The 24,060-nt window shown below is 44.9% G+C and overlaps 1 protein-coding gene across 1 annotated transcript; it reads right to left on the minus strand.

The window, feature by feature from the left end:
• Nucleotides 1–193: 193 nt before the first annotated feature.
• On the minus strand, nt 194–23,524 carry SETD7 (SET domain containing 7, histone lysine methyltransferase). Its single transcript, XM_055700641.1, has 8 exons — nt 23,392–23,524; nt 17,928–18,057; nt 12,862–13,063; nt 10,912–11,101; nt 9,174–9,255; nt 7,947–8,064; nt 7,500–7,657; nt 194–6,500 (listed from the first exon to the last, which is right to left on the minus strand). The coding sequence occupies exons 1-8, from the start codon at nt 23,429–23,431 to the stop codon at nt 6,320–6,322; spliced, it is 1,101 nt and encodes a 366-aa protein (XP_055556616.1). The 5' UTR covers nt 23,432–23,524; the 3' UTR covers nt 194–6,319.
• Nucleotides 23,525–24,060: the final 536 nt, after the last annotated feature.

Consider the following 24,060-nt stretch of genomic DNA (forward strand, 5'->3'; position numbering starts at 1 on the left):
GTGGTGTCAGGAGTGTTCTGCTGTTCGTTTGCTGTTAATATGATGTGGCCTAGAAGTGTGTTACCTGTGCGCCAAATCCTGCCTCTGTGCATCGGGATAACCGTGGCTGCAAAGCAACTGCACAGCACACAAGCAAGGGGGAGAGACCCACAGATACCCCAAACCCAGGATAAATAACAAGGAGAGATGACAGTTCTGTTGAATATTTTAATATCTGCATTGCCTTCATAGCGCAATTAAAGCAATCTTTAAAATTCACTTATTACAAATGTTTGTCAAGTCTATTTTTCCCCAGAAACATTTTTCTTACTTCCTTGCACATACACCCAAACACACTATAAAAACCTCATTCATAACATCAAAGGAAGGGCAATCATCATTCATGTAAACATCTTTCTTAGAGTTATCCATTTTTTAAAAGTCATGAATAAACCTACAGATGTTCAGTAAGGCTCATAGTTCGAGTACAAATGTCATAAAACACCTATCAAGTACTGTATACAAGTTAAATACTCCGGGGTTAACTGTTAACACATGTATAAGCTTACCCCAAGGATTATTCTTTAGCACTTAGTTCTTCAGAACAGAGACACCCAGTAATTATGGGCTAAAGAGTATTAAAATAGCAGAAGGCCCAGCAGAAACTGTTAAGTAATACACAATTTTAGTCTGGATCTTAGCTCAAGAGTTATACTCAGTACAGTTACAGTAGGAAAAAGTCTCCTAGGAGGAAATCTGCAGAAAGGAGGGATGGGTCCATTTGTACAGTATCATGAAGGGACAAGCTGAGAGGTATGTCCTGAAGATGTGACTGGCCTTGCTATTGCAATTATTTATGACAGCCATGTGTAATGCTGCATAAATACTTCCCCAAATAGCAGAAACGACCATTTGTAATTGTAAAGATCATTTGTTACATCTCCCCTTTAAAAAAAAAAAAAATCTACTTACTGGTAATCAATTACACTTGCACCTTACAAAAAGACATCCTTTTAAATTTGGTTTAGATCTTACCGGATTTTTTTTTTTTGAATATTCATTCTACCGTGAAAATATTTCATACAAACATCATTTTACATACAAATTATGTTAAAACTTGTGAAGTGGGTCTTCCCACACTCATGTTTTTATGGCTTGAACGTTTAATTGCTTAGATTTTTTGTATATATACTTCTCTCGGGGAAGGAAAAAAAAAAAACCAAACCAGTAGTTACAGTAAAACTGATAGAGAAAGAGGGCAGGAGCTTCAATTGCCTGAAGACAGAAGAGCGCCAAGAGGAGGGTCCATTCAACAGATAGTGACCTTAGTGTTCAAAACCTTTGATCTGGGGCAAGTAAACATGCACTCAATCTTGCACCTTTTTTTTTTTTCCTTTTAAGAATAAATAAATAAATAAATGAATTCCCTTATAAGACTGCTTAGAAATGCTCTGTCCAAAAATACTACTTCTCGTGTTTCCAATACACAAAGCAAAAGGAACAAGTTCTTCCCTGGGCGCAGGTGAGCATGAAGCCCACTTACACCCACAGGTAAACTGCTCCCACGCCTGCGTTCCTCGCGCAAATGCTCTCAGCATACAACCGTGGGGTGTAAGTGAGGAAGAGGCGTCTAATGCAGCACCTCAGCACATAAGGAGACACTTCAGCAACATTGTTTTCAAAGCAATTGGTTTGTGGTTTGGTTTTTTTGTTGTTTGTGTGTGGGGTTTTTTTGTTTGTTTGTTTTTTAAAGTGCTTCGAGGCGAAGTCCTCAGGCACCCATAGCTCCAGCAATTCTGCTGTGCCAGAGGAAAACAAAGCAGCAGATAACCAGCTCTGTACAACTCGTTTACCTCATTGCATCGGCAGCATTTTCCAAAAAGACTATCAAATCGAGTGAAAGGATAGAAATCACAGAGGTCTCTGGGACAGAAGTGACACCGTACACTTCCTAGCGCAACTGAAGGGGTGAGCACCGGTTTTGACTGAAGGACAAGGGCAGTCAACTGGGAAGGAAACAGAAGTGGCAATTTCTACCACTTCTCAGTTTCTCATACCAGAGGGGATGCGTTGGCTACTCTGCTCCTCCAGTGCCTGGCAAGAGGGTGAGAAATCCCTGATGGCACTCTTGCTTCCACACCAGCATCGTAATTCAACAGCCCCAGGAAAGAAACTCCAGCCACTGCCAACTGTGTGCAACACTGAAAGCTCTGCACCCGGAAAGGGTGAACTAAGGAGAAGGCCACCGAGTCGCCTCCAGACCATGCAGCCTGGCAAGGTTGAGCCATCGGCCTCCCAAAGGTCTTGAAGCCCGCATGAGTCACCCAGGAGCTGCATCTGGGCAAAACCATGCACCATCCTAGCGGGTGTTGTTGCAACTATGGAAGAAGTCAGAAAACTATCACAGCTCTCACTCTGATCACTGAAAAGCCATATCCATGGACTTCCTTTGACTTTTTCAACAGTTAAGACTTACATATATTTTATGTAGGTTAATGGTTTTTTTAATCACTAACAAAAAAAAAAAGAAAAAAAGCCTTTTCAGATTTGTGAAGGAAAACCAGGTATTTTAGTAGATTCCAAAATGTAAAATTATAGCATGAGACTCAACTTGAGACACCTCCCCTAGGCCTAAGCCCTTTTCCCTCTTATCCAGGAGTGACCCAGCAGCAGGTAGCTCTCAGCTGTAACTTCTCATGCTCTTGTCTCCAAGATTAACCGCTTCTCCAGAAAATTAAGCTTCTGTATTCTTGGTGACAAAACACAGTGCTGCCGTAGCAGGAAGATCCATTTACGATATTAAAAAAACAGAGAGAGAGAGATAGAAACAATCAGCAGCCTTTAATACAGGCTGATAGAGGCTCCTTCTCACAAAGGAGCTCAGGTAACGAGCCTCCCATCACAGAGGAGCCACGTGCAGCACTGCAGACCAAAGGCAGACATTGGGAACTGATCCATACCTGAAAAAAGCAGCGGTTCAGGTTCTCTTATGCCATTCTTTAGCCACAACAGGTATTCCGAAAGCCAGCTGCTCACCCAGGCTCAGCTGATAGGCATCAGCTCTTCTTCCAGTTTCTGTGCCAACAGGACAGGTCTTTGGCCAGACTCCTGAGAAGTGGAGCTTCCTTCCTTATTGCATATTCACCAACAGACAGCTGCGTTCAACAGGCTCAAACGGAGAGCTCTGCAAAATGGCTGCTTCCTCTGCTCCAAATTCAAACCGTGTTTTGGTGTGGGTCTCGTGTTACTCCTGATAAATTGTTCTGCTAAGCCGGTCTCGCTACCTAGTGAGCCCCAGAAGCTGAGTTGCAATACGCTGACCAAGTTAAGGCATTATTTGGAGTTCTGCAACTAACCTGTGGTTGAATCTGTGGTTGCCAACGCACACCTCTCAGACACCTCTGAAGGACACACTGCGGCCTGAGCCCTTTCACTACCCAGTGGTAAAAAACATCCCGACCGCCTCCACTCTACCAGACCACAAAGTAAAAGCAAACAAAAAATTGAAAGGCTTGGTCCTGAATCAAGCCAAAGCAGCTTTATAATCACAAGTTTTATAGAAGGTTGGTCACTGAAGAAGGGATTGCTAGGACGACCAGTAGATTTTAACAGAGCAGAGAGAAAAAGGACAAGTAGAGCTAACAGAGACAATAGTCACAGTTGTGGCATACTACCAGGCTTACAAGCATACACAAGAGCAAGAGAAGCTTCTTGACTGTTGCCAAAATAACAGCTTTTGAGAACACACAGAGGATACCTCAGTGCCTTTTTATCCCCTACAATTTCCCTATTCTAGGATGCAGCCTTCAAACCTGATGCACAAAGAGCACCTATCTTGAATTTATCTCAAGAATCAGGCAATATGAAGACTGTAAAATCTATTAAAACGTAAGCAACTCAACACTAAGAGGAGATAGAGGAACTGGAGACTGATCAGGAATGAAGCCAAAGGAGCTCTAGAGATCAGAACATTTTAAGCACAATTCTCTAGTGGGCACAAAGAGGCCAGCAGTCCAAAGCAGGTTGTCAAGACTGTGGAAGGAATTCCCATCCATTCACAGCAGGGTTCAGTCATGTATCTTCCCTCTCCTCTTCCCTGCACTTAAACACAAGCCTCAACTTTGTAAACTTCACGATCCTGGCAGAATAACCCACAAGATGCACCCAACAGCTTCCTACCAGAGAGGCACGCTTTTCTGCAAATGGCTGAAACAGCAATGTTGTAAAATAATGACCCGTGGGCAGGTAGGAAAAGATCAAGACATGCACATTTCTTTCCGAGATTCATGTGCTGAAGCTGTGCTGCCAATCGGCCTTTGACAACTCTCACTCACCTGTGAGGCTTGGTTCTGTTTCTGCACACTCAGCTGAGTCCCTGAGCTGTCACCTCTGCCAGCCACCTGCCCTAGACGAGAAGCGGATCTGTGGCCTGAGTCTCCAGCGCGAGGAGATGAGTGGTGTCAAAGCTCACATTCAGATCATTGCTGGAAGAATATCAAAAAGCCCTGAGCCTACTCGCCCCCCCTCTCCAGCACATGCACAGAGTAGCTTTTGTGCAAGCTTAAATGGTGAGGTGCTGGAAAAGGTCTGTTCTCAGTCACAAGGACTAAACAAAGCCCCAAATCGGAGAGGTTCTTATTAATAATTCCTAACTTTGTCCAGGTACCAAAGCAAGGATTTTCAGACTGCACAAACCAGCAACCTCACCCTTCCACTTGCAGGTACCAACGCAACACATTCTCCATGTCTAGCTCCCCAGACAGCCAGACACCATTCGAGCAACCAACCAACGTGTTGCAATAGAAAGGTAGGTCTGATTTCCAAATTGTTTATGTTACATATATACAAACTTTTAAAACTACAAACATTTCAAGAAAGTGTTGCAAATGCATTTGAGTTTTTCCTAAGCTGCTAAACCCAAAAGAGAGCATCAGAGTCCCAGAAGGGCTCCAGTATCCAGACAGAGATGACACATTATTTCTCTCTTACACAGCATTAGGCAAGACCAGTACAGTACCTGAAAAAAATGCACAATTTTCCTACCCCTGAAAAACCCCAGAACACAGCCCTGAAGATGAATATTCACAAGCCCCCACTGTTGGCTGCAAAGCAGCTATGGATTGACGGCTGTTTCTAAATATGAGCGGTGAGTGATGTTTTTACATTCATTGTTTGTCTTTCAAAAACAATCTTTTAGTATCTTTTTTTTAAAAAAAAACACCTTATTTTGATATCTCATACTATATTAATTTACTGTGTCTTAAACCAGTACTACTAGAAGATGGCTACAAGGCTATATTCTTTGTCAACTGAACATGTACAAAAGATACAGCTCTCCTTAACCAAGTACTACAGCCTGCCCTCAGATACATACACCTCCTTTATGAGAATTCAGGCGAGATGCAAGCATCTCATTGCTAGAATTTTTGCCTTGAGAACTGGCCGCTTTAACTGGTGAAAAACGCAAACCAACTCGCAGACACTAATGCAAGTAATGTGCTTGCCTTCCAGGACATGTACTTCTGAAAGTCCTTCAAAAAGCAAATCTGTTTCTCCTTTCAGAAAATCTTCATGCAAAGAACAGCTTCATTTGCGTGTCATAATCATAAATTAAATAAAATAAGCCAGCCATAAAGGCTAGATAAATATTAGGTTTGGACATGTTGCTATACTATTTAGAGAGCCACAGAGACCAACACACAGCACTCTCACATACACACACAAGCCTTTCCACTAGTTAGAAAGGATTTTCTCCTGCAAAAGAGGATTTGTAGAAAGAACAACGTTCAGACAAGAGGAAAGGGGAGTTAAAACCCAGCCTCCTATATGCTAATAAATAAACTGCTCTATTGCAAGATTCAGATCAAAGGTTTAAAAAGGCAAAATTATGCTACTATTAGAGAATATCAAAATATTACTGTTATCATCACAAGTGGCATATATGCAAAATGCAGTTGCACAATAATGCCTAGGCAGATAGAGAACGACACTAAGTCTGCCGACTAAAAGTGAACGATATACCCATTTTAGTTTTCTGTCTAGTCTTTTGGCATCTTTGCATGTGGTGCAAAAGCAGAAGCTACTAAAGAATATCACATCTCGTATAGAATATTAAATAATTTCTCCAGATAAGACTGGTGCAACGCTAGCTAATTTTAAATCTGCTATGAGTAACACAGTCAAACCTAGTTAGTATGCAAGAAACTTATCTCTTAACACAGAATGCAAAGTTATGATGCAACAGCATGAACAATCCCTGGTTGTCCAGTTTTCAGTATAAAGGTAGTGCATAGATCCAAGTTTCTATTTCAGTTTGCTGAACAGAGAAGGAACTCCCATTTCACTTTTGCTGGGCAGCCTGGAAAGCTTTCAGTTCCAGCTGGTACCACTCCGGTGCTTCTGGCCCATTTTGCCCAACTGGGTTGTGATCATATCCATAAGCCACTGTTAATTCTTCATCCTTCTCCACAGCCCTGATGGTACGGATACACTTGATAGGCCCAAAACGAGGATGAACAAACCTAGACAAAGAGTGAAACACCTTTGCTAAGCTTAGTTGTCAACCCACAGACTCTGTCAGCCCCTTCTACAGTTTCAGAAGTCGCTCACAGTTCAGAGTAGTATCACATAACCTGGTGTCAGATAAGTTGATTGCTTTGAGTCAACCTTATAAAGACTTAAATAATAAGGGCCAAAATATTGGTATATTAAAGCAGCTTTGTGTAGCTCTGTTATTGGAAATTTTTCACCAGTCCTGCAATATTGCTTGTCTGTAATACGTAAATAAAACAAAGTTAATCACTGCCACATGCCTTGGGCTCGCAGAGGTAAACATCTGCATGACAGGAAGACAGTATAGATTATGAGAGACTGGAGAGCATGGAAAATTGATCATCTTCATTTCCTCATTACACACTATCTACCGAACAATAATAACGTACTTTGTGCTTCTTCTCCCAGGGCCTCACAGTAAAGGGAACTGGCTTATTTAATGAAGGAAAACTATTGTCTACATACACATCTCCACAGGTGTTTACTTATACATTGGTATGAAAATATTTATACCCTTAAGCACATGTAAACATTAAAAGTTTCCTAGTGCTCTGCACAAACTGCAGGGCAGCAGAATGCTTATTTTTTGAGTGTCAGAAATGCCAGCACATGTGATGGCGCTGATCAAGCATCTGTAGTTCAGCAAACAGAGTGCAGTCCTAGTCAAGCTCAGATTTAGAGCTGTGCTTATGGACTTTAGAATCAAGAGGCAGCTCCCAAAGTTCACAATAAAATTAACAACAGTTGCAGACTTCAAGACACTCCATGGTGTGAAGGCCCAAGAGACATCAAACACCCACAATGCCAGCCACTTTCCAACTGGGCCCAGGTGAGCGGGAATTCCTTCAGTGCCTGGACCTGTCACTCCCAGCCCCACCGGCTGCTCCTCATCCAGCTGCCCAGGAACACCCTGTGAACCCAGACTGCCCAGCTGCAGCTCCCACTCCCAAACATGGGACTCTACTTACGGGTCATAGATGCAGTTAGGAGTGAAAGAATGGTTGGCCTTATGCCCCAGCGAGGCACAGTACTTGGCAGCGTGGTTGTAGGGCTCTGGCACGTCTATGACTGTTTCGTCATCCAGGGATATTGTATTTCCATTCAGGGCCCAGTCTCTGCTGTCTACCTAGTTTGCAAGGCAAAAATCCAGTGTGTGTGTGTGTAGGTTTCAACTTTGCCAGCAAACATTCAAATATACGCATCTAAAGCTTTCTCTGTAAGCCATTAAAAAAGAAACAAAACACCACTGCTTTTTTTATATATATGTATACATAGGTGAACATGCACTTTCTTTCAATTAAACTCCATCACATTAAGTGTTAAGGGTGGAAAGGGTGCTGCATAAAATCCTACTATAAGATGTTGATTTCAGAAGGAGCAATGAAAATTCAGACTGACTTTTTTCTCTCCTTTACCTCCTGGTGTGTAATTCGCACTCCATTGTAAAAGGACATAACCGTACTGGCTTCTGCTGCTATTTTTGAAAATAATCCTTCTCCAGCACTGGAAATGAGAGAGACGTCAACATACACCCTACAAGGGGAAAACCACATGGAATTAGTCATTGGCTACAGTTTTCAAGAAGTATTATCACAACACTACTGGCAGGAAGACTAATACTTCAATATAATAATAAAACTAATAATAATAATGATGATTCAAAACCTCCAAATGCAACTCCTTCTTCCCCTCTTCCATACATTCTCTTAATTTTGGTAAAATGGAGATTTTGTGGGCAGTGGGGGCTGACTTTACCTATTAGTTTGAAATTATTTACTTTTTTTAAGTGCCAATCTATCATTACTCCTCAATGGCGGCTTCAACTCAGGAACACCCTCAATAACATACCAGAATCCCAGAGGCCCCCACTACACTGAGGTTGCTGGTGTGTACATGCACAGATGAGCAAAAGTTTTCAAGGTGAAGCTTAGATCCTCAAGCACTTGACGCAAATTAACGCCAGCATTTTACTAGTCAGTTATTTCAGAGTATCAGAAAAGGATATAATCGAATATAATAATATAATCGAAGTATCTACAGAGATAAGACAGTTTAGCTTCTTAGCCTAGATAAAAAGTGTAATTGTGGAATAGCCATGGAAGAGATTACCACTGACTGACTACAATGAGACAATTGCTGAGGAATGTGTTTTGAGATTACAGGGTTGTCGCATTAATGATTTACTCCTGCCACTTTGCTGCATTTGTAGGGAGGGGAGAAAACTTCATACAATGCATGCCATCCAGCAAGACACCCCGAATACACCACACTGCAACCTGAACCTACTTACACATATAGAAAATAGGGAATAGCGTACTTTTTTGCTCAGAATGTCATAGATGTGAACTATTACTGGAGTCCAGGACGTGACTGAACATGTCTTTGAAATGCTATGAAATTATCCCAGTTTAATCTCTTGAAAAGTATAGCTGTGTTCTATCTGTGAGTGCAATTTTATTGTGTGAATTGGAAAGAAATTCAAGTCAATCACTGACTGATGTGCAGCAATAGGTTCCATTTCAAACCCTTATGTGTCTCTTTTTTTTTAATTTTACATGAGAAAAGGTTTGCAACTAGGCCCTAAAAATGTAACAGCAAAGAAATACGGACAATATTGCAAGAGGGGAGAAAAAAAAGCCTACCTCTCTGACTCGTAAGGATCAGGAAGAAGTGCATTTGTAGAAATGCAGGATGAAGTAGATTTGTCAAAACTGTATACTGGGCCTAAAGAAACAGAAATCAACAAAGGAGATAAGCTAACTGGCAGTACTGAAAGCACACAACCCTTAATCAAGACATGCATAAATTAAATTTTAATGACTGCAAGAAATAAATGTTATGCTTCCAAAAAAGGGTATTGAACAGAACTGCACCTGTAAGAGGTCTTCAGTGAGACACTGTTTCTTGATTATTTTTTCCCCTCAACATACTGGAGCAGCAGTATTACCACAAAAGGGTGATACATATGTTCTTCAACCTACTAACTTTCAAAGGACTGGACAGCCTTTCAAAACTGATCCTTCCAGAGTCTCAAAATTAAAAAGTAAAGCAAAATTTAAAAGGATATATTCAATAACACATTAATTACAAAAAATATTTCAAATATAAAATGTTTTCTAGTCCAAATCCTGAAGAGACTTCAGCCAGAAGGTAATGTTCAGTAATCACAAAGTACACTTGCCACGGTCATTTGTTTCCTGCCATTAATAAGCAACTCAGTAGTACAGCTCTAATTATATCCTTACATTCTTCTCCAATCAACTTCCAGAGCACTATCTGGGAGTTAGGTTAAGATGCAGGTGGAAATAAGATGGGGGAAAAAAACCCAAGGCAGAATATTACGAAGTTCGATGAAAGGCCATCGCCCCTGGTGTCCAAGATCTGTCCTAGCTGAAGGCAGCTTCCTCCAGAATGTAACTAAATTCTATTTATAAAGCACAACTGTCCCCTCTCAGAAGATAACGTTTAAATTTTGATTTGCTACTGCAACTGAGAGTTTTGAAAAATCAAAACTCACATGCATTTGCTTCTCAACACCTTTTCACTGAGTTTTACGTTCTTATTTCATATCCAGTGAAACAATCTTTGCTGGCAAAACAGTGCATGTGTTAGCATAGTCCCTGTTTATTACTCGGGGCCCTATCCACAGCTTAACCCACTCACCTCCAAAACATCGCACACACCTCAGAGCGACAAGGTCACTCCAGAACTATAGGCCCAAGCCACCACTGCCCTGGAGAATGAGTACTGGCTACACAGCTTGAAGGCACCACTCTGACCCCAACCATTTCATAGCCACTTCCTACCAGCAGGACTTGATAGACTGGAGGGTGCTGGTGAGTCACACCACTACACAACAACCAAATCTAGCTCACTAATCGCAATCCCCGTGTCCCTTCAGCCCTGTAACACAGATGCCAGAATATTCATGGTGCTAACATTCACTTGCACAAATGCAACGGACAGAGCTACAACCAAACCACAGCCTCCCTCTCCTCTTTGAGTTATTTTACTAACAAAACACAGCCTGTAACTGTGCCAGCATTAATACAGTTAAGCAGGTTTTGCTGCTGGCAGAGATGGTAACGGTGTGCACGAGGAGCCGGACAGAGCCCGTGAGCGTGCAAGAGAAGGGTTATGAAATGCAGTTCAGCAGCATCACCGCACGGGTCACTTCCCGTTTGTTCCCAGAGGAAAGGGATCACTCCACGTGCCTTTCTGTCCAACTACAATTTAGAAAAAGGGCTTCTCACTAATAGACTTCTTATCTCATCCCAGCCAGACTTTTAGAGTCTCTAACGAGGAACATTCTGGAAGCCAAGCTGTTTGCAGTGAAGTGCTGGTAGCAAGAATACAAGTTTCTGTGTTAGCTGAACTTACTGCCTGGTACTACTTCAAACTGAGGTTTCCCATCCTCTACAGATGTCAGAGTCGCCAATTTTGCTTCTATCATTTCTCCATCTATGAACCTTCCAGAATATGCAGTCTTTCCATCAGGGTACACATAGGCTATTTTCTCTCCAGTCATTTCCCCTTCTTCATTCACCTCTCCCACAAGGCTGCCTCCATCCTGAAAGCATGAGCAAGAAAGAAAAGGCAGAGCATTTACTATATTCTACTATCTTCATTACATGAAAAAGGTTCTCCCCAACTTTTTAAAGCAGCAGTCTAAGCTACAGTAAGTTCAGATGCAAGATCGTGAAAATGAGTGGGAAACAGACACATGAGGAAGCTGGGTGAAGTCATTCCAGCCAGGATAAAACCGATAAAAGAAATGAAAAGAGTTTTTTACATTGTTCCAAATCAGCAATACCCAAGGTCTTTCCTTACATGTGACACAAATACAGCATTTCAACTGGCAACATTTTTACGTCAACAATCCATGAACAAATTTTGTGTTTTCTTAGTATGAAGCTGTGCTTCATAGGAAAGAGGAAAGAAAAAAAAAATTAAAATGCTGCCTTGCTTACTGCTAATTCATGGTACATCAAAAGATTTGAGTCAATCAAAAAAAAATAAAATTATTTGCTGGACGACTGGAGTTTCTCTGTCCCAGCATCACCCCACAGTGTCAGGTGGCACTTGAGAACAATTGTTTGCTGAAAGCCATCATCAGCAACACTTTTCCTCTCTCAGATATACACATTTTAGCCCTGGGCTTTGCCATCTGTGATCTTCCTGCAACTCCAGTTAGGTCTATTTACAGAACTGCAGAATTCTGCAGAGATGCATAGATTAGCACAGGTCTAACAACTTAGGGTGTATATTTCAAAAAGGACAGCTTCAAATAATGCTCTGGAACAAAAACAGCAGGTGTGATGTGGAAACAAGACTGGTTTAGATCAAGATCACTGTGCACAGACTCTATTTCATAGTGGCACCATTTTGCTCAATTCCAAGGATGAAAGAGCTTCAAACACAGCATAGTAAGGAACAGTGAACCTTAAGTTTGGCTAAAAATGTGTGCACATAGCATCATGCACAGAACCATGCATATACAATTGCTTCCATGGCAAAGGTAGTTTTGAAACACCTTGCATCCTTTAGTCTGGTGAGATGATAATGATAAACAACCTCTAAATATCCACATTTCCAGAGGTACAGCAACACTTTGTCAGCTGGAAGATGAAACAGGAGACATATGACCTGAAGGGTCAGCTGTGTGTATTTTATACAGTACAGTAAAACTGCTACTTGTTTGGCAGCATACACCAAACATTTGTTGATTTTAACACGTGTCTAATAGCAATAGTGAAAACCAGTAAATAAAACGAACAATCAATGGTGAGCATTTGAAATGAATCTGCAAATGGAGTATGGGCAATAGGTAGCACAGAAATAGATTTGGTTTTGACCAGCAGCTTAATTACATGCAGTTGTTTCCCCCTCCTCAGCACAAGGCAGAGATTGAAAGGGTCAACTCCGGAGTGCTGTATAAGGCTGAAGAGGAATTAAAATTGCAACGCCTTGCACAGCTCCCGTGCTCCTTGCCTGCCGTCAGCACTACAAAGTGGCAAAACCACCCACCCAGCCTTCCCCAGGAGATACATAAATGCACTCTGAAGGGGCTGGATTCCCTGTAGGATGAAAACAGTGGAGGCAGCTCGCAGCCTTGCTGAATCCTGTCTATTGGGCAAACATTCAACAATGAAAAGCTTTTACTGTTATGTTGGATTATCCAAAATCAGAATGCACAGATCTTCCACTCAAATTTTTGTGTGCTGACTTTTGGATAGCTGGGTCACGGTGGGTATTTGTTTCAGCTGGAGGGAAAAGAATGATACATAATGGTGCTAATCTGCAGTAAAGAGAGCAGGTGATCAGGCTTACCGGGTAATAAATCCAACAAACTCCATGTCGAATGTTGTCTTTATACTGCCCTTTGAATATCAGCCGCCCATCACTGTCATACTCCTGGGCTGGTCCATTCAGCTCTCCATCCACATACGTGCCATGAAGGACCACTCCATCCTCATACGTGTAGATTCCCTGGCCTTGTAGGGCATCATCGACATAGTACCCTTCCAGGGTGCTGGTGAAGAGAGAAAGGAAGCAGCAGTGGAAGACTATTCACGTAAGAGGTGAACCTGAACCTCGACACAGGGCGCAGCACAACCCTGCTCCTCTGCTCATCATCCTACATATTACTAGCGCAGAGAGGCTGAGGGGAAACCTTCAAGAGAGTCAGGTCCTAGGAGGAGGTAACTGTTGACACCTGGTTTGCTATGGCCAGGCACCCTACAGCCCTCCCCAAAACGCACACCGCTGCAACAATTGCAGCTTTTCTTCTTTTTCTCAGTGGTCTCTCTCCAAGGGCCCAGGCTGCCGCGTGGCAGAGCTGCGCACAGGCGGACTGAAAGGTACGCTGTATGGCTCGGCAGTGGCTGCCAGGGCTCCCTCACTGAGACAGCACTTCCAGCACCTACGTCCCCTGCCAGGCATCGCTATCCCCCACGTCCAAAACTCTGATGCATTTGCTAGTTTCATTTTTTTTTCCAAATTCAAAATTTGAGGGGGACAAGGGGAACAGGACTAGGAAGGTACACCTGACTTCTCTGGAAAGCCAAGATGAAAACCAGAAACTTGTCTCTACAGACCTCCAAAGGCAGAAAACAACTTACACCGTCCTTGCGCCAGGGTGCGCTGCATGGACGCAGCATCATTCATCTAAATTACATTGCTGAACTTTTTTTTTTTGCAGGCTAGGATAGCAAATTACAGCAGCGAATGGATGCTCATGGTCAATGATGAAATTATTGCTCAAGCAGGCATCTCACGTTAGGATTTTCTGCCTCCTACATTTGGATCTTTACTGACATCCCTCTGGTGAGATGAAACTGAACTGCTATACAGATGGACCACAACAGGGCAGAAACTGCAACCTGCTACCTGTTCAGTATTAGTTCTCTAGTGATGCACCCAGCAGCAGTCTGTACCAGATTTGCTAAAAGCACTGTATTTCATGTATTTCTATTAAAATGGAACACAGCCTGTCAAACAGAACTCGTGCTGCCTGGATTTGAACAAAGAAACATGTCACTTCAGTTTTGTCTCGCAAACCCTTTAGCAGGGGCACAGTATCTTGCAATCTGCTTTGCCTTCCCTGCTGAGAGAAACTACAAAGATGAAAGCATAACTGTAAAAGAGGATCTACTCAGGGTAGAACTAGCATAAGGAATTACAAACTGTTCAGCTTTTACCCCAGCATATTTAGCCAACAGCCAGTTGCAGTACACATACTTCCACTGCATCATTCTTCCAATGCAGACATCTAAGGTATAAGCCCAAACAGTGTCTGGGAGCACGTGACTCTACATGTTTTACAAAACTTTACGAAACAGATTTTCAAGAGTTGCCCAAGGAATGTTTTCTTAAAATTGACTTTCTGGTTTCTAAAGCTTCACTCTCTGTTTTTACATAACTTTGGCAAGCTGGCTGAGGTTTCCACAGGAAAATACACTACAGTAAAAGCCTCAAGGCAAACCAGATGCAGAGCAGGAAGGGGCAGGAAAGCTGTTTTACTTTCCAGTCGGATGAATTTCCTGATCCAGGTTACTACAGAGCTGCACAGACAGCTATGGCATCACAGTACAGGGAAGGAGCAGAGCAGATACGGGAACCACCAGAGATCTGTGCACTTACTTGACTATAAATGACACCGCTTTCTTCTCTAGTTTATCACAGATCACCAGATTTGAATTTCTGGCAACACACACAGAGGCTGCACATAGGATTACTGTTTAAAAGATGCAGCCACCCCCGGTTTATGTAATGAAACGGACCCAAAAAACCTTTCTTGTTACCTTTAATGGTATTAGTCAAAGTTAACAAGTTGCTGAATGACAACAGTCCTTCAGCACTGTAAAAACCAACCTTTTCTTTTACTGTAACTCAAATTTCAAGGTTTTCTTTCTTTGTATCAAGCTCCAAACCATGCCCAAAAGATCCATCTCTTTCAACGCTTATATCATCTAAGGAAATCAAAAGGAAGATACCTAAAAAAAGAACTCCACATCTTTCAACCTTGCCTAAAAAGTCAGGTTCTCTAAAACTTTCATACTTTTCAGTTTTTGAGTTATTTCCACCCCACTCCCCCCCTTTTCTCTCTCTCTTTTTAAGCTGTCAAAGTATGATGCCTGCAGCAGGTGCCTGCACAGTACTTGCAACCAAGACCTGACCAGCACAACGAGGAACAAATAGCTTCTGTGTCTTGCACAAACAAAATCTTGTTAATACAAACCCTGAGCTAGCCTATATTTCTCCAGCTTCCTTCTCAGATTATCGTGTTTGTGGTAATGTAAAGTTTTACTAAAGTCAAGATTGATCAGATGTATGTACTCTGTTCCCATTACCCACCAGGCCTACAGGGGATCTAGGATATCCACTACCTAATATCACACTAAACTGGTGAGAAGAGTTGGGATGGGGAGGGGTAGATACACGTACTGCAATATCCTTCCAGGTACTAATTCCCATCGATAGACCCTAACCCATTGATCCCTCACTCCCTGATCTCCCACCTTTCCCTCTTATGGGAACATTGAAAACTTTTTCTTAAAAGTAATGCTGTTCTCTGCTGTGTTTTGGGCGATGTCAGTTTACAAGAGTTTCTAGTTAAGGAAGATGGCAGCTGCAGCTCAGTGCCAAACACTGCTCTCATGCTCACAATTATTGCGCAAAGTGTTTTGTAAAGTGCACTCCAGCAAGCATTAGCACCAATGAAAGCTCAACTACACGATCCAAAAAAGGGAGTATGCCAGAGGTGAAACTTCTCTCTCTGAAAAAGTATGTTGGGTTTTGTTGCATTTTTGAAGGGGGAGGAAAAACAACTGGTATTTCATTCCCGGTTTCCACTCCCTTAAATAATCAACAGGAAGAAGGCAGCTATTCCAGTAAAGGCGAAAGTTTTCACCAAGGCAAACAAAGCAGCCAATCCTATTTCCCAACACTGAAAAAATGGAAACGCTTAGGCTGCTGCCAGTCTGACAGGGCTCAACCACTCCCAAAAAACAAGACCTACAGCGGTTCAGCTGTCAGCCTTTACCAGCAGCCTGCAAGGGAAACAAGATCCAGGAATGCTGAAACCAGCTAACTTACTGCACTGAAGCACACAATACTGGAAGGGGAGAAATGCTGCGACGAATTTTGGAGATTTGTTTCTCTTCTTCGTAAACACTCTGCCTTGCCCATGGCACAGTTAATGGAAACATCATGTCCTGTTTTATACCAGGTCGTTCTTCCTGCAACACATTGTAAGACCTGAACCATCCGCTTCAGAGAGCGACTTACTTTTGCTGCCTGGGTGCAGACAGGTCTGCCACTGCTCAATTAAGGCTGTTTTAGTTAAATGAAAATAATCTTTCTTAGGGCAGTTTATAAAACCATTCCATTTCCTGAAACCACATTACAGACTATTTTTGTATATTTTCGTTCTGCTAGTTCCCAAAGTCATACAGTAGCCAACTGCTCCATTTTTTTTAAGGGTTACGAAAATTATATTAAAAAAAAGGAAAAAAGAAAAGTAAAAGGAGGGCTGGCAACACTGAAGCAGTACAGAACAGGTTCAGCAGCAATCTGAATCTTCTCACAGAGCACTGCCTGTACCATGGATTACTTGGAGGAGCAGCCCTACCAACAAAATAGCGGGTCAGTTTCTTTTGACTGTACAATCAGCAACTGCTCTGCTGAGATCAACAACAAGCACAGAAGCATTATGTACATGTGTCCATAGAGACACTGTCTGCCAACTTAAAAAAAAAAAAAAGAACGCTATTTTAGAGAGGTCAGTTGCTGGGCAGTACTGATTTTCAGTTACTCACAGAAGATTTAATACGCCCATTACCAACAACAGTGGGGAATTTTTCTTCATCCAAGTTTGGAGGCCTGATCAGTTTCTGCATAACTGAATAAATGTATTATCTTTCTCATTGAAAAAAACCCACAATCCCCAATACGAAGCAATTGCAAAGGCAAGTACAGACAAGGAGCTGACTCACTGAGGCAGCACAATACCTCTGCTCCTGCTCAGAAGTTAGCTGAGCAGGAGGAGAGCAGACCCGGCACGACTGTCGGTTTAACAGTTGCTATTCATAGTGCCACCAACAGCTGCAAACCCATGAAGAATCGTGTCATTTTATACATCTGCTGCTCCTTTGCAGGAAGTTCTGAGCAACTGCAGAGAGAAATGCTGCAGTTGGGCGAAGATGTGTTCATAACGAAGACACGAAGACCTGAGAGGAAAACACACACACAGGCACAGACTAGCCCAATTTCACTGTCACAATTCCCAGTGAAGGGAGGGTAAATTATAGGGGCTTTTCTGAAAATAAATCAGGCCACAGGCAACTTGAAGAGGATTAGGTAGAGCTGGGAACAAACCCATATTTATCTCAGTCCTTTAACCACTAAACAATTTCCAAGACCAAGCAGAGGGTAAGCATCTCTATCAAGGCCCCACATCTGCGCGTGAGGTCTGGCACAGGGCACTCCTGGTCCAGCTGCAGTCTCTGTATAAGGCTGTAAGACAAAGAAAGAATTCCACCTGCAGTTATGGACTTGAACTTCGCAGTCCAAGTCATTGTCAGCGTGGTTTCCAATAACCCTGAGACCTCCCAGTTCTTACAGTCTCTAATTAGTTCATAACTTTATAGCGCTAAAAGAGCTCACACTGCTGCATTCTCCCACCAGGAAACAACTCCAGGCATCATGCTACAGACAAAGCCCCCAAGCCCACAAAGGCATGGCTACAGCAGCAGCAAAGAAAACCTCCCAGCTACTGTTTTTAATGAGAAAGTTTACCCAGAAACTCAGCAGCATACAATCAATGTAGGTTAGTTTTCTATCACTGCAAGCAGGAGGTAGAATACAGAATGAAAATCGAAGTGTCAGTGGCCTACCTTCCATCAAAAAAGAAGAACTTGCCGCGGCCATTCTTTTCTCCGTGCACAAAGTTTCCCTCAAATCTGTCTGTTGATGAATAGGTGACTGTACAGAATCCATGTGGCAATCCATCATCATCTAGATGCCCTGAAACAAAACCCAGATGAAGAACAAAAGAACACATTGAATGTTATATAAATTGCAAACCTGTTCTGACTATGCTGACACTTGAAACGCAGTAGGCTCCCCAGCACAAAACAATAATCCACATCAAAACATTTCTGTTAGGAACAGGGGTCAGAGATTCATTACAACTGAAGTCTGTATTTGTGTAACACACTTTGCTCAAAATAAAAAATGAAAAGGGTCAGGATAAAAGAAAAGGGATGAGACAGGAGAGAGAAGAATAAGCAAAAAGACATGTTTCTGAAAGAATCAAGGTTCACACTATTCTAACTTGCGTTAATACACATCTTCAAAAATATAATAATTCTTTATCTAATATACGTATTTCCTGGCGAGAACAAAATAAGATTTATACTTCAATCCACTGCATAAGAAAAGGTTTGGTTTTTCTTTTAATAAATACATATCTTACAACAATGTGGGTGTGCCACCTCATCACCTATCCACAGGTATTTAAAGAAATGAAAGTATGTAATATCTATAATACTATGCCCTTGTAATATGTCAGTCAACTTGCTGTTTCATATTTTAAATGCTGCTCTCCGGTGCCTTTCTGATGTGTTCACATTACATGCCCCCATCCCCTTCCTTTTCCTAGCCGTATCAGTTTTTCCCATTACAGCTGTCACACACGGGGAAAGCGGAGGGGCAACACATACGGATCTTCATCTGCACGGGTCTGTATTTTACAGAACACAACTGGCCAACTCTGATTAAGTTAAAGCATGATAAGGCCCCTACTGCATCTCTATCTGCCTCTTTAAAGCCAAAAGAAAATGGAACAAGAGTGTTTTAAGCAATTGTTACTGTCTAGTTTACCTGTGTGAGCTTGAAGCTCTTTGCACTGCACTAGCAGAACATCGCTCTGACTGCAGAATGAAGATGTTCAAGCTCAGCAGAGCTGCTTTCAGCACAATGATACACCAGGCGCGGGTGTAACAGGCGCCCATCGTGACATTTTATAAGGTATACATTTTGCATGAAAAGTGATGAATAAATAAAAGCTAGTGTATATTTATGTTCTTCCACGTTTCTAAATAAACACTGACCTCTGATCCTCCAAGCCTCTTGGTGAGGCATACAAAGCCTATTAGAGATGACAGACAGCACGTGCACCCACTTCTACAGGCTTTGGGATGAGCTCTTCACTGACCAAATTCGCCCTAAACCAAAAACGTTCAGCACACATATGGAAAAGCAGAAACACTCCAGTGTGGGGGGGAGTGATTACAGCCGGATGCAGACAATGGGAGGCACTTCAGCGTTACCAAACCTCAAGTCCTGCACCTGGAGAGAAAACAAGCTGTGCAGACAGCAGTGGGAAAAGCCACCTACCCATGTGGCTTCAGAAGTTCATGTATTCATGCCCCAATTGCAACAGATCCACAGGGTTCTGCAGGGACAAGGGTACCCTGAGGGCACACGCATACACACATCTTCTTAAATCAGCCTTAAGCTTTCCTTGGGATGCTTCACAGCCTCTCAGGGACATCACAGACAGGGCATGGTAAGGATGCGGGCAGCATCTGGTTAAGAAACCCTCTCCTATGAGGCAGAAGACCAAGCCTTTTAATATCAGAATGACTGATGGAAGAATGCCATACTGCACAGGATACTTTGTTAGGATATATTTCCAAACTTTTCTCTATCTCAAAATAAATTTCATAGAAATCAAAAAAGGATAGAAAAAAGAAAGGATAGAAATAAAAATATGAGAGACCGACAAAGATAGATGAAGGAAAAAAAGAACTAACTGATTGTTCCTCAAAGTAAACAAGGCACCTAGAAAGCAAGTGTACAGGAGAAACTAGTGGTGAGATACCTGAGCTCATCCAAGAGCCAAGGTTCCCTCCTTCAACCTTCCCATACGTGCTCCCCAAAGTTCCTCTCACACCTGCTCTGGCACTTGCCAACCACCCTCTGCAAGCGGTGCAAGTCACTAAGTTGGCAGAAAATTCTTCCCTTCGTTGTTCTGCTACTGGTTCGGGAGGACGACCCTGCACCCCACTGCCACAGCATAGCTGGGCGGCTGGGCGCCCACCTGCCCCTCTCGGGGGTAGCGACCCACCTTGCTTCCAGTTCAGCCACTGCACAGAAGATCACTGTGCTCTTAAGTTCTCAGTCCAAGCTAGACTGAAAACAGTTAAGAGTTTAAAAAAGTTAATAAAACCGATCAGGCACTGCTTACTGTCTAAGCCGAGATAAGCAACAGAGTAAAAAGAGAGAGAAAAACGAGGGGGAGGGCAGGGAGGGTAGCTACATCACTAAAGGCTTTTAGTAACTTCAAAGAGGAACCCTTTAAAACAGCAAGGGCAGCAGGCTGCTCTTTCCAAACAGAACTTTTTTTCCTCCCATTCAGTCAGAGCCCCCTTTTTGCAGAAGGAAAAAAATTTAGCAGTTATGTCAATGTAACAGAAAGGTCAGTGAAATTACTGACATGGAAACCTCTTTTAGAACAAAAACAACTACGTCAACATTTATGATTTTAATTAAAGGCTTCAGTTTTATCAGCGTGGGAGGGGTATACTGCTGTAAGTTGACAAACCCTAAACAACACAGCACGAGTTTTCCCCTCACTATCAGAGCAAAACTTCTATAAAATACGTTGAGTTAAAATAAATATACTGACAGTGTTGGTACATTATACTATTTAAATAAATAAATAAATAAATAAACCCCCAAAGAACACAAAACTTGCAACTTTGTTCTCTGTGACTATTCAGTTTTGTCAAGATTTTGCTGGAATGCAAAGCCCAGCACAAAAGCTGCCATGCTTAGACACAGCACGCATGTCAGGACTTTTGCACAGTAGGATACAGACTATCCCAGAGATTTAAATGGTCAGCTTTGATGCAATGGCCTCTATACAGAGTCTTAATCTCAGCCACAGTACAAAGAATCCAATTCTTCTAATGGGCTAGAGATTTCCCCCTACCGATTTAAAAATAAAAATAAATAAAAAAATCCCCCACCCCAACAAAACAAGAGACATTCAGTCTCTCTAAGTCAACAGATGGGGAAAAAAGCAACTTCAAGTTTAATTACATAGATGCAACTTTTCCTATATGGCTGAGGCCTTAGGCTCTAATTCTGCTTCAAATGAAGTCAATGGAAAAAAATCCTTATTTCAGTGGGAGCAGAGCATTCCACTTCCCTTTCTCACCTCTCTCCTCCATTTCTGAAAACAAATCCAAAATGTTTAAACACATTTTAGAAATATTGTATGACCTCACCTTTGTTACTTCTTTAAAGGTCTCTCAATAACTCCTCTTAAGCTCTGACCATGAACTTTTAAAGAAAAGGAATTACACTGATAGGGGCTAGTTCATAACACAGTATGATGGGGGCCCCTTAGCAAAACCACTGATGTATACAAACCAAAAAGAAAAGCCCTTTACTGGCAGTATTACTACTACAGTGTGCATCCTCAATAACAGATTCTGGCCACAAAGATGCTAGACAGATGTTCTAGAAATGACAATAAACCACCCCCACCCCCCGAGATGTGCTGATTTCTGTCATATTTCTAACTTCCCCTGGGTAACTGCAAATCACCCAGCCATCCTATTCACCCCCCAAACAGCATCCTGCTTCTGTGTCACTCACAAAAACACATGCTTTCATACACACTGCTGCACAGCACAGGCTTTAAAAACTTGTTTCCTTAGCTGACAGCAACACTAAGCAAATGCACAATGTGGCTGAAGGCTTCACCTGTGATATGAGGATCAAAACTACCGACTCTTTGCAAAAAAAAAAAAAAAATTGTAATCCCTTGATCTGAGGAGCAGGAAGGGAAGGAAGAGGAAAAGACCCATCTATTCGGGCACAGCATTTGAACCACCTCACCCTGCCCTCACAACCATGTTCTACACAACAAAGCTTCTCTTCGGCTCTGTTGCCACATACTTAGACAATAAATCCAGATCCTAGCAGCAGCCGCTTAGCTTGCATCTGCTGTTAGCCTAAGCTGCGGTGCCCGTCAGTCTTCTTTGGAGACATGTGCTTTGAGGCCCAACCCTCCTGCCACAAGGCACCAGCAGCGCACCGCTGCACGGTGAGAATTACCGGCATCGTCACAGGCCAGCTCCTGACTTGGCATGCTGAAAATCCCAACAGCTGAAAATCCAGGATTGCTCTGTCTGGCAGGACCGTGGTCCCTGTGAGGAACCTTTGGGGAGCTGGTGTTTCCACGTACAGCCGGCACGCTCTGCTCGGGGGCTGCCCGAGGGCTACCAACCCACCCCGAGGGCTACCAACATGCGCTCCCGGGTGCCTCGCAGGATGACAACTGCCTACTGTTGAGCTGCAGCACAGCGTGCCAAGGTTTCCATGTGCAGTGCCTTCCAGAGGCAGGCGCCTCTGCTTTAAAACTCTTACAGGGTTGGGTTCTGCACTCCCAACACCACGAAGGGAGCGTGCATCGCCTGTGAGATGGGCCTTCCTGCTCCGGTATGGGGTCCCACCCCGCTGCCCGCGTACCCCGCGTACCCGACCACGGTTACCTCCCCGGTTGCTTTCTCTCCCCCCTTCCCACCGGCCCGGAGGTACCCGCAGGCTCCGGGCGCGGCTGCCCCTCGCTGCCAGGGCGCAACCGGGTGCAGCTGCCACTCCCGGGAAGCCGGGTGAGCTCCGCCTGGACGGCATCCTCCATCCCGAGCCGTGTCCCGGCGCCAGGGGACGCGGCCGCCCAGGACACCGGCGGGCGGCGCTGCCCGGGCCCGGAGGGGCGGCGGCCGCCCCGGGGACAGCGCCGGGCAGCGGCCGCCCCGACAGCCGCGACGGCACCGGGCGGCAAGCGCGGGCCGAGCACCCCGCCTGCACGGGGAGAGGGGGCACAGCGGCGACGGCAAGAAGCGGATATATTTTTTAATTTTTTTTTTTTTTTTTTCACATCGAGAGCAGAGCAAACGTCACCGCCAGGCTCCGGGGCCGCAGCCTCACGGCCGGGCCGGCACTGCGGCGGGCGGCAGCCCAGCCCGGCACGCCGAGCAGCAGGGGGCTGGGGCCGGCGGCGGACGGCCCCCGGCCTGAGCCCAGCGCCGCAGCCCCGCACCGGCGCCCGCAGCCCCCGCACCGGTCACACACCGCCACGTGCGCGGCGGCGGCCCGGCGGCGCGGCCGTTGCATAAGCCCGCTGATGTCATGCGCTGCCGCCGGCCCCGGCCGCCCCTCCCGACCCGCCGCCGGCGGCCCGCGGCCCCCCTCCCCGCCCTCGCCCGGCGCCCCCGGGACTGCCTCGCCTCCTCCCCTGCCGCCTGCCGGGGCCGGCTGCCCCCGCCCCGGGGCCGGTACCTTCCACGGTCTCCTCCAGCGTCTCCTCGTCGCTGTCCATGGCGGCGGCGGCGGCGGGCGGGGCGCAGCCGCTGTAACCCTGGCGGGGGCGCGCGCGCCGCCCCGCCCCTCCCCGCCCCCGAGGGAGGAGCCGCCCCACAGCCCCCGCCCCCACCGCCGGACAGGGCGGGGCAAGGGCGGGGCCGAGGCGCGCGGTGGGCGCGGGGCTTTCAAGGTGGAGACACCCCCCCCAGACACAGGCGCGCACACGCACCCGCCCCGCGGCGGAACGGCTGGCGGCGGCGGGGGGGTGATGTCCGCCAGCCACCCAAGTCACCTGCGGCGGGAGCGGCGCCGGGGAGCGCGGGCCCGGGTCCCCGCACACGCGTGGGGGCCGCGCGCGGAGATCGTTACTTTCCCGCCGAAGAACGTCCCGCCAGCGCGGCACGAGGCGGCGCGGGCGGCGGGAACAGCCCGGCGCGAGGCCCCCGGGGCGCTCACCTTGTGAGGGGCCGGCGCGGGGCAGGCACATAGCGCCCCCCCCCCCCCCCAACAACCCCCCCCCCCCGCCTGCGGCTCCGTGCGTTGAGGGGTCCGACTGCCGCCACACGGGGGACCTGGGCCTCGGGTTTGCGGGGGGCCAAGCGGCGGGTGCGATCTGTGGGCTCTTGCCCAGGGGACGCGCGGAAG

Source organism: Falco cherrug, chromosome 1 (assembly GCF_023634085.1).
Source record: "Falco cherrug isolate bFalChe1 chromosome 1, bFalChe1.pri, whole genome shotgun sequence".
Taxonomy (NCBI): domain Eukaryota; kingdom Metazoa; phylum Chordata; class Aves; order Falconiformes; family Falconidae; genus Falco; species Falco cherrug.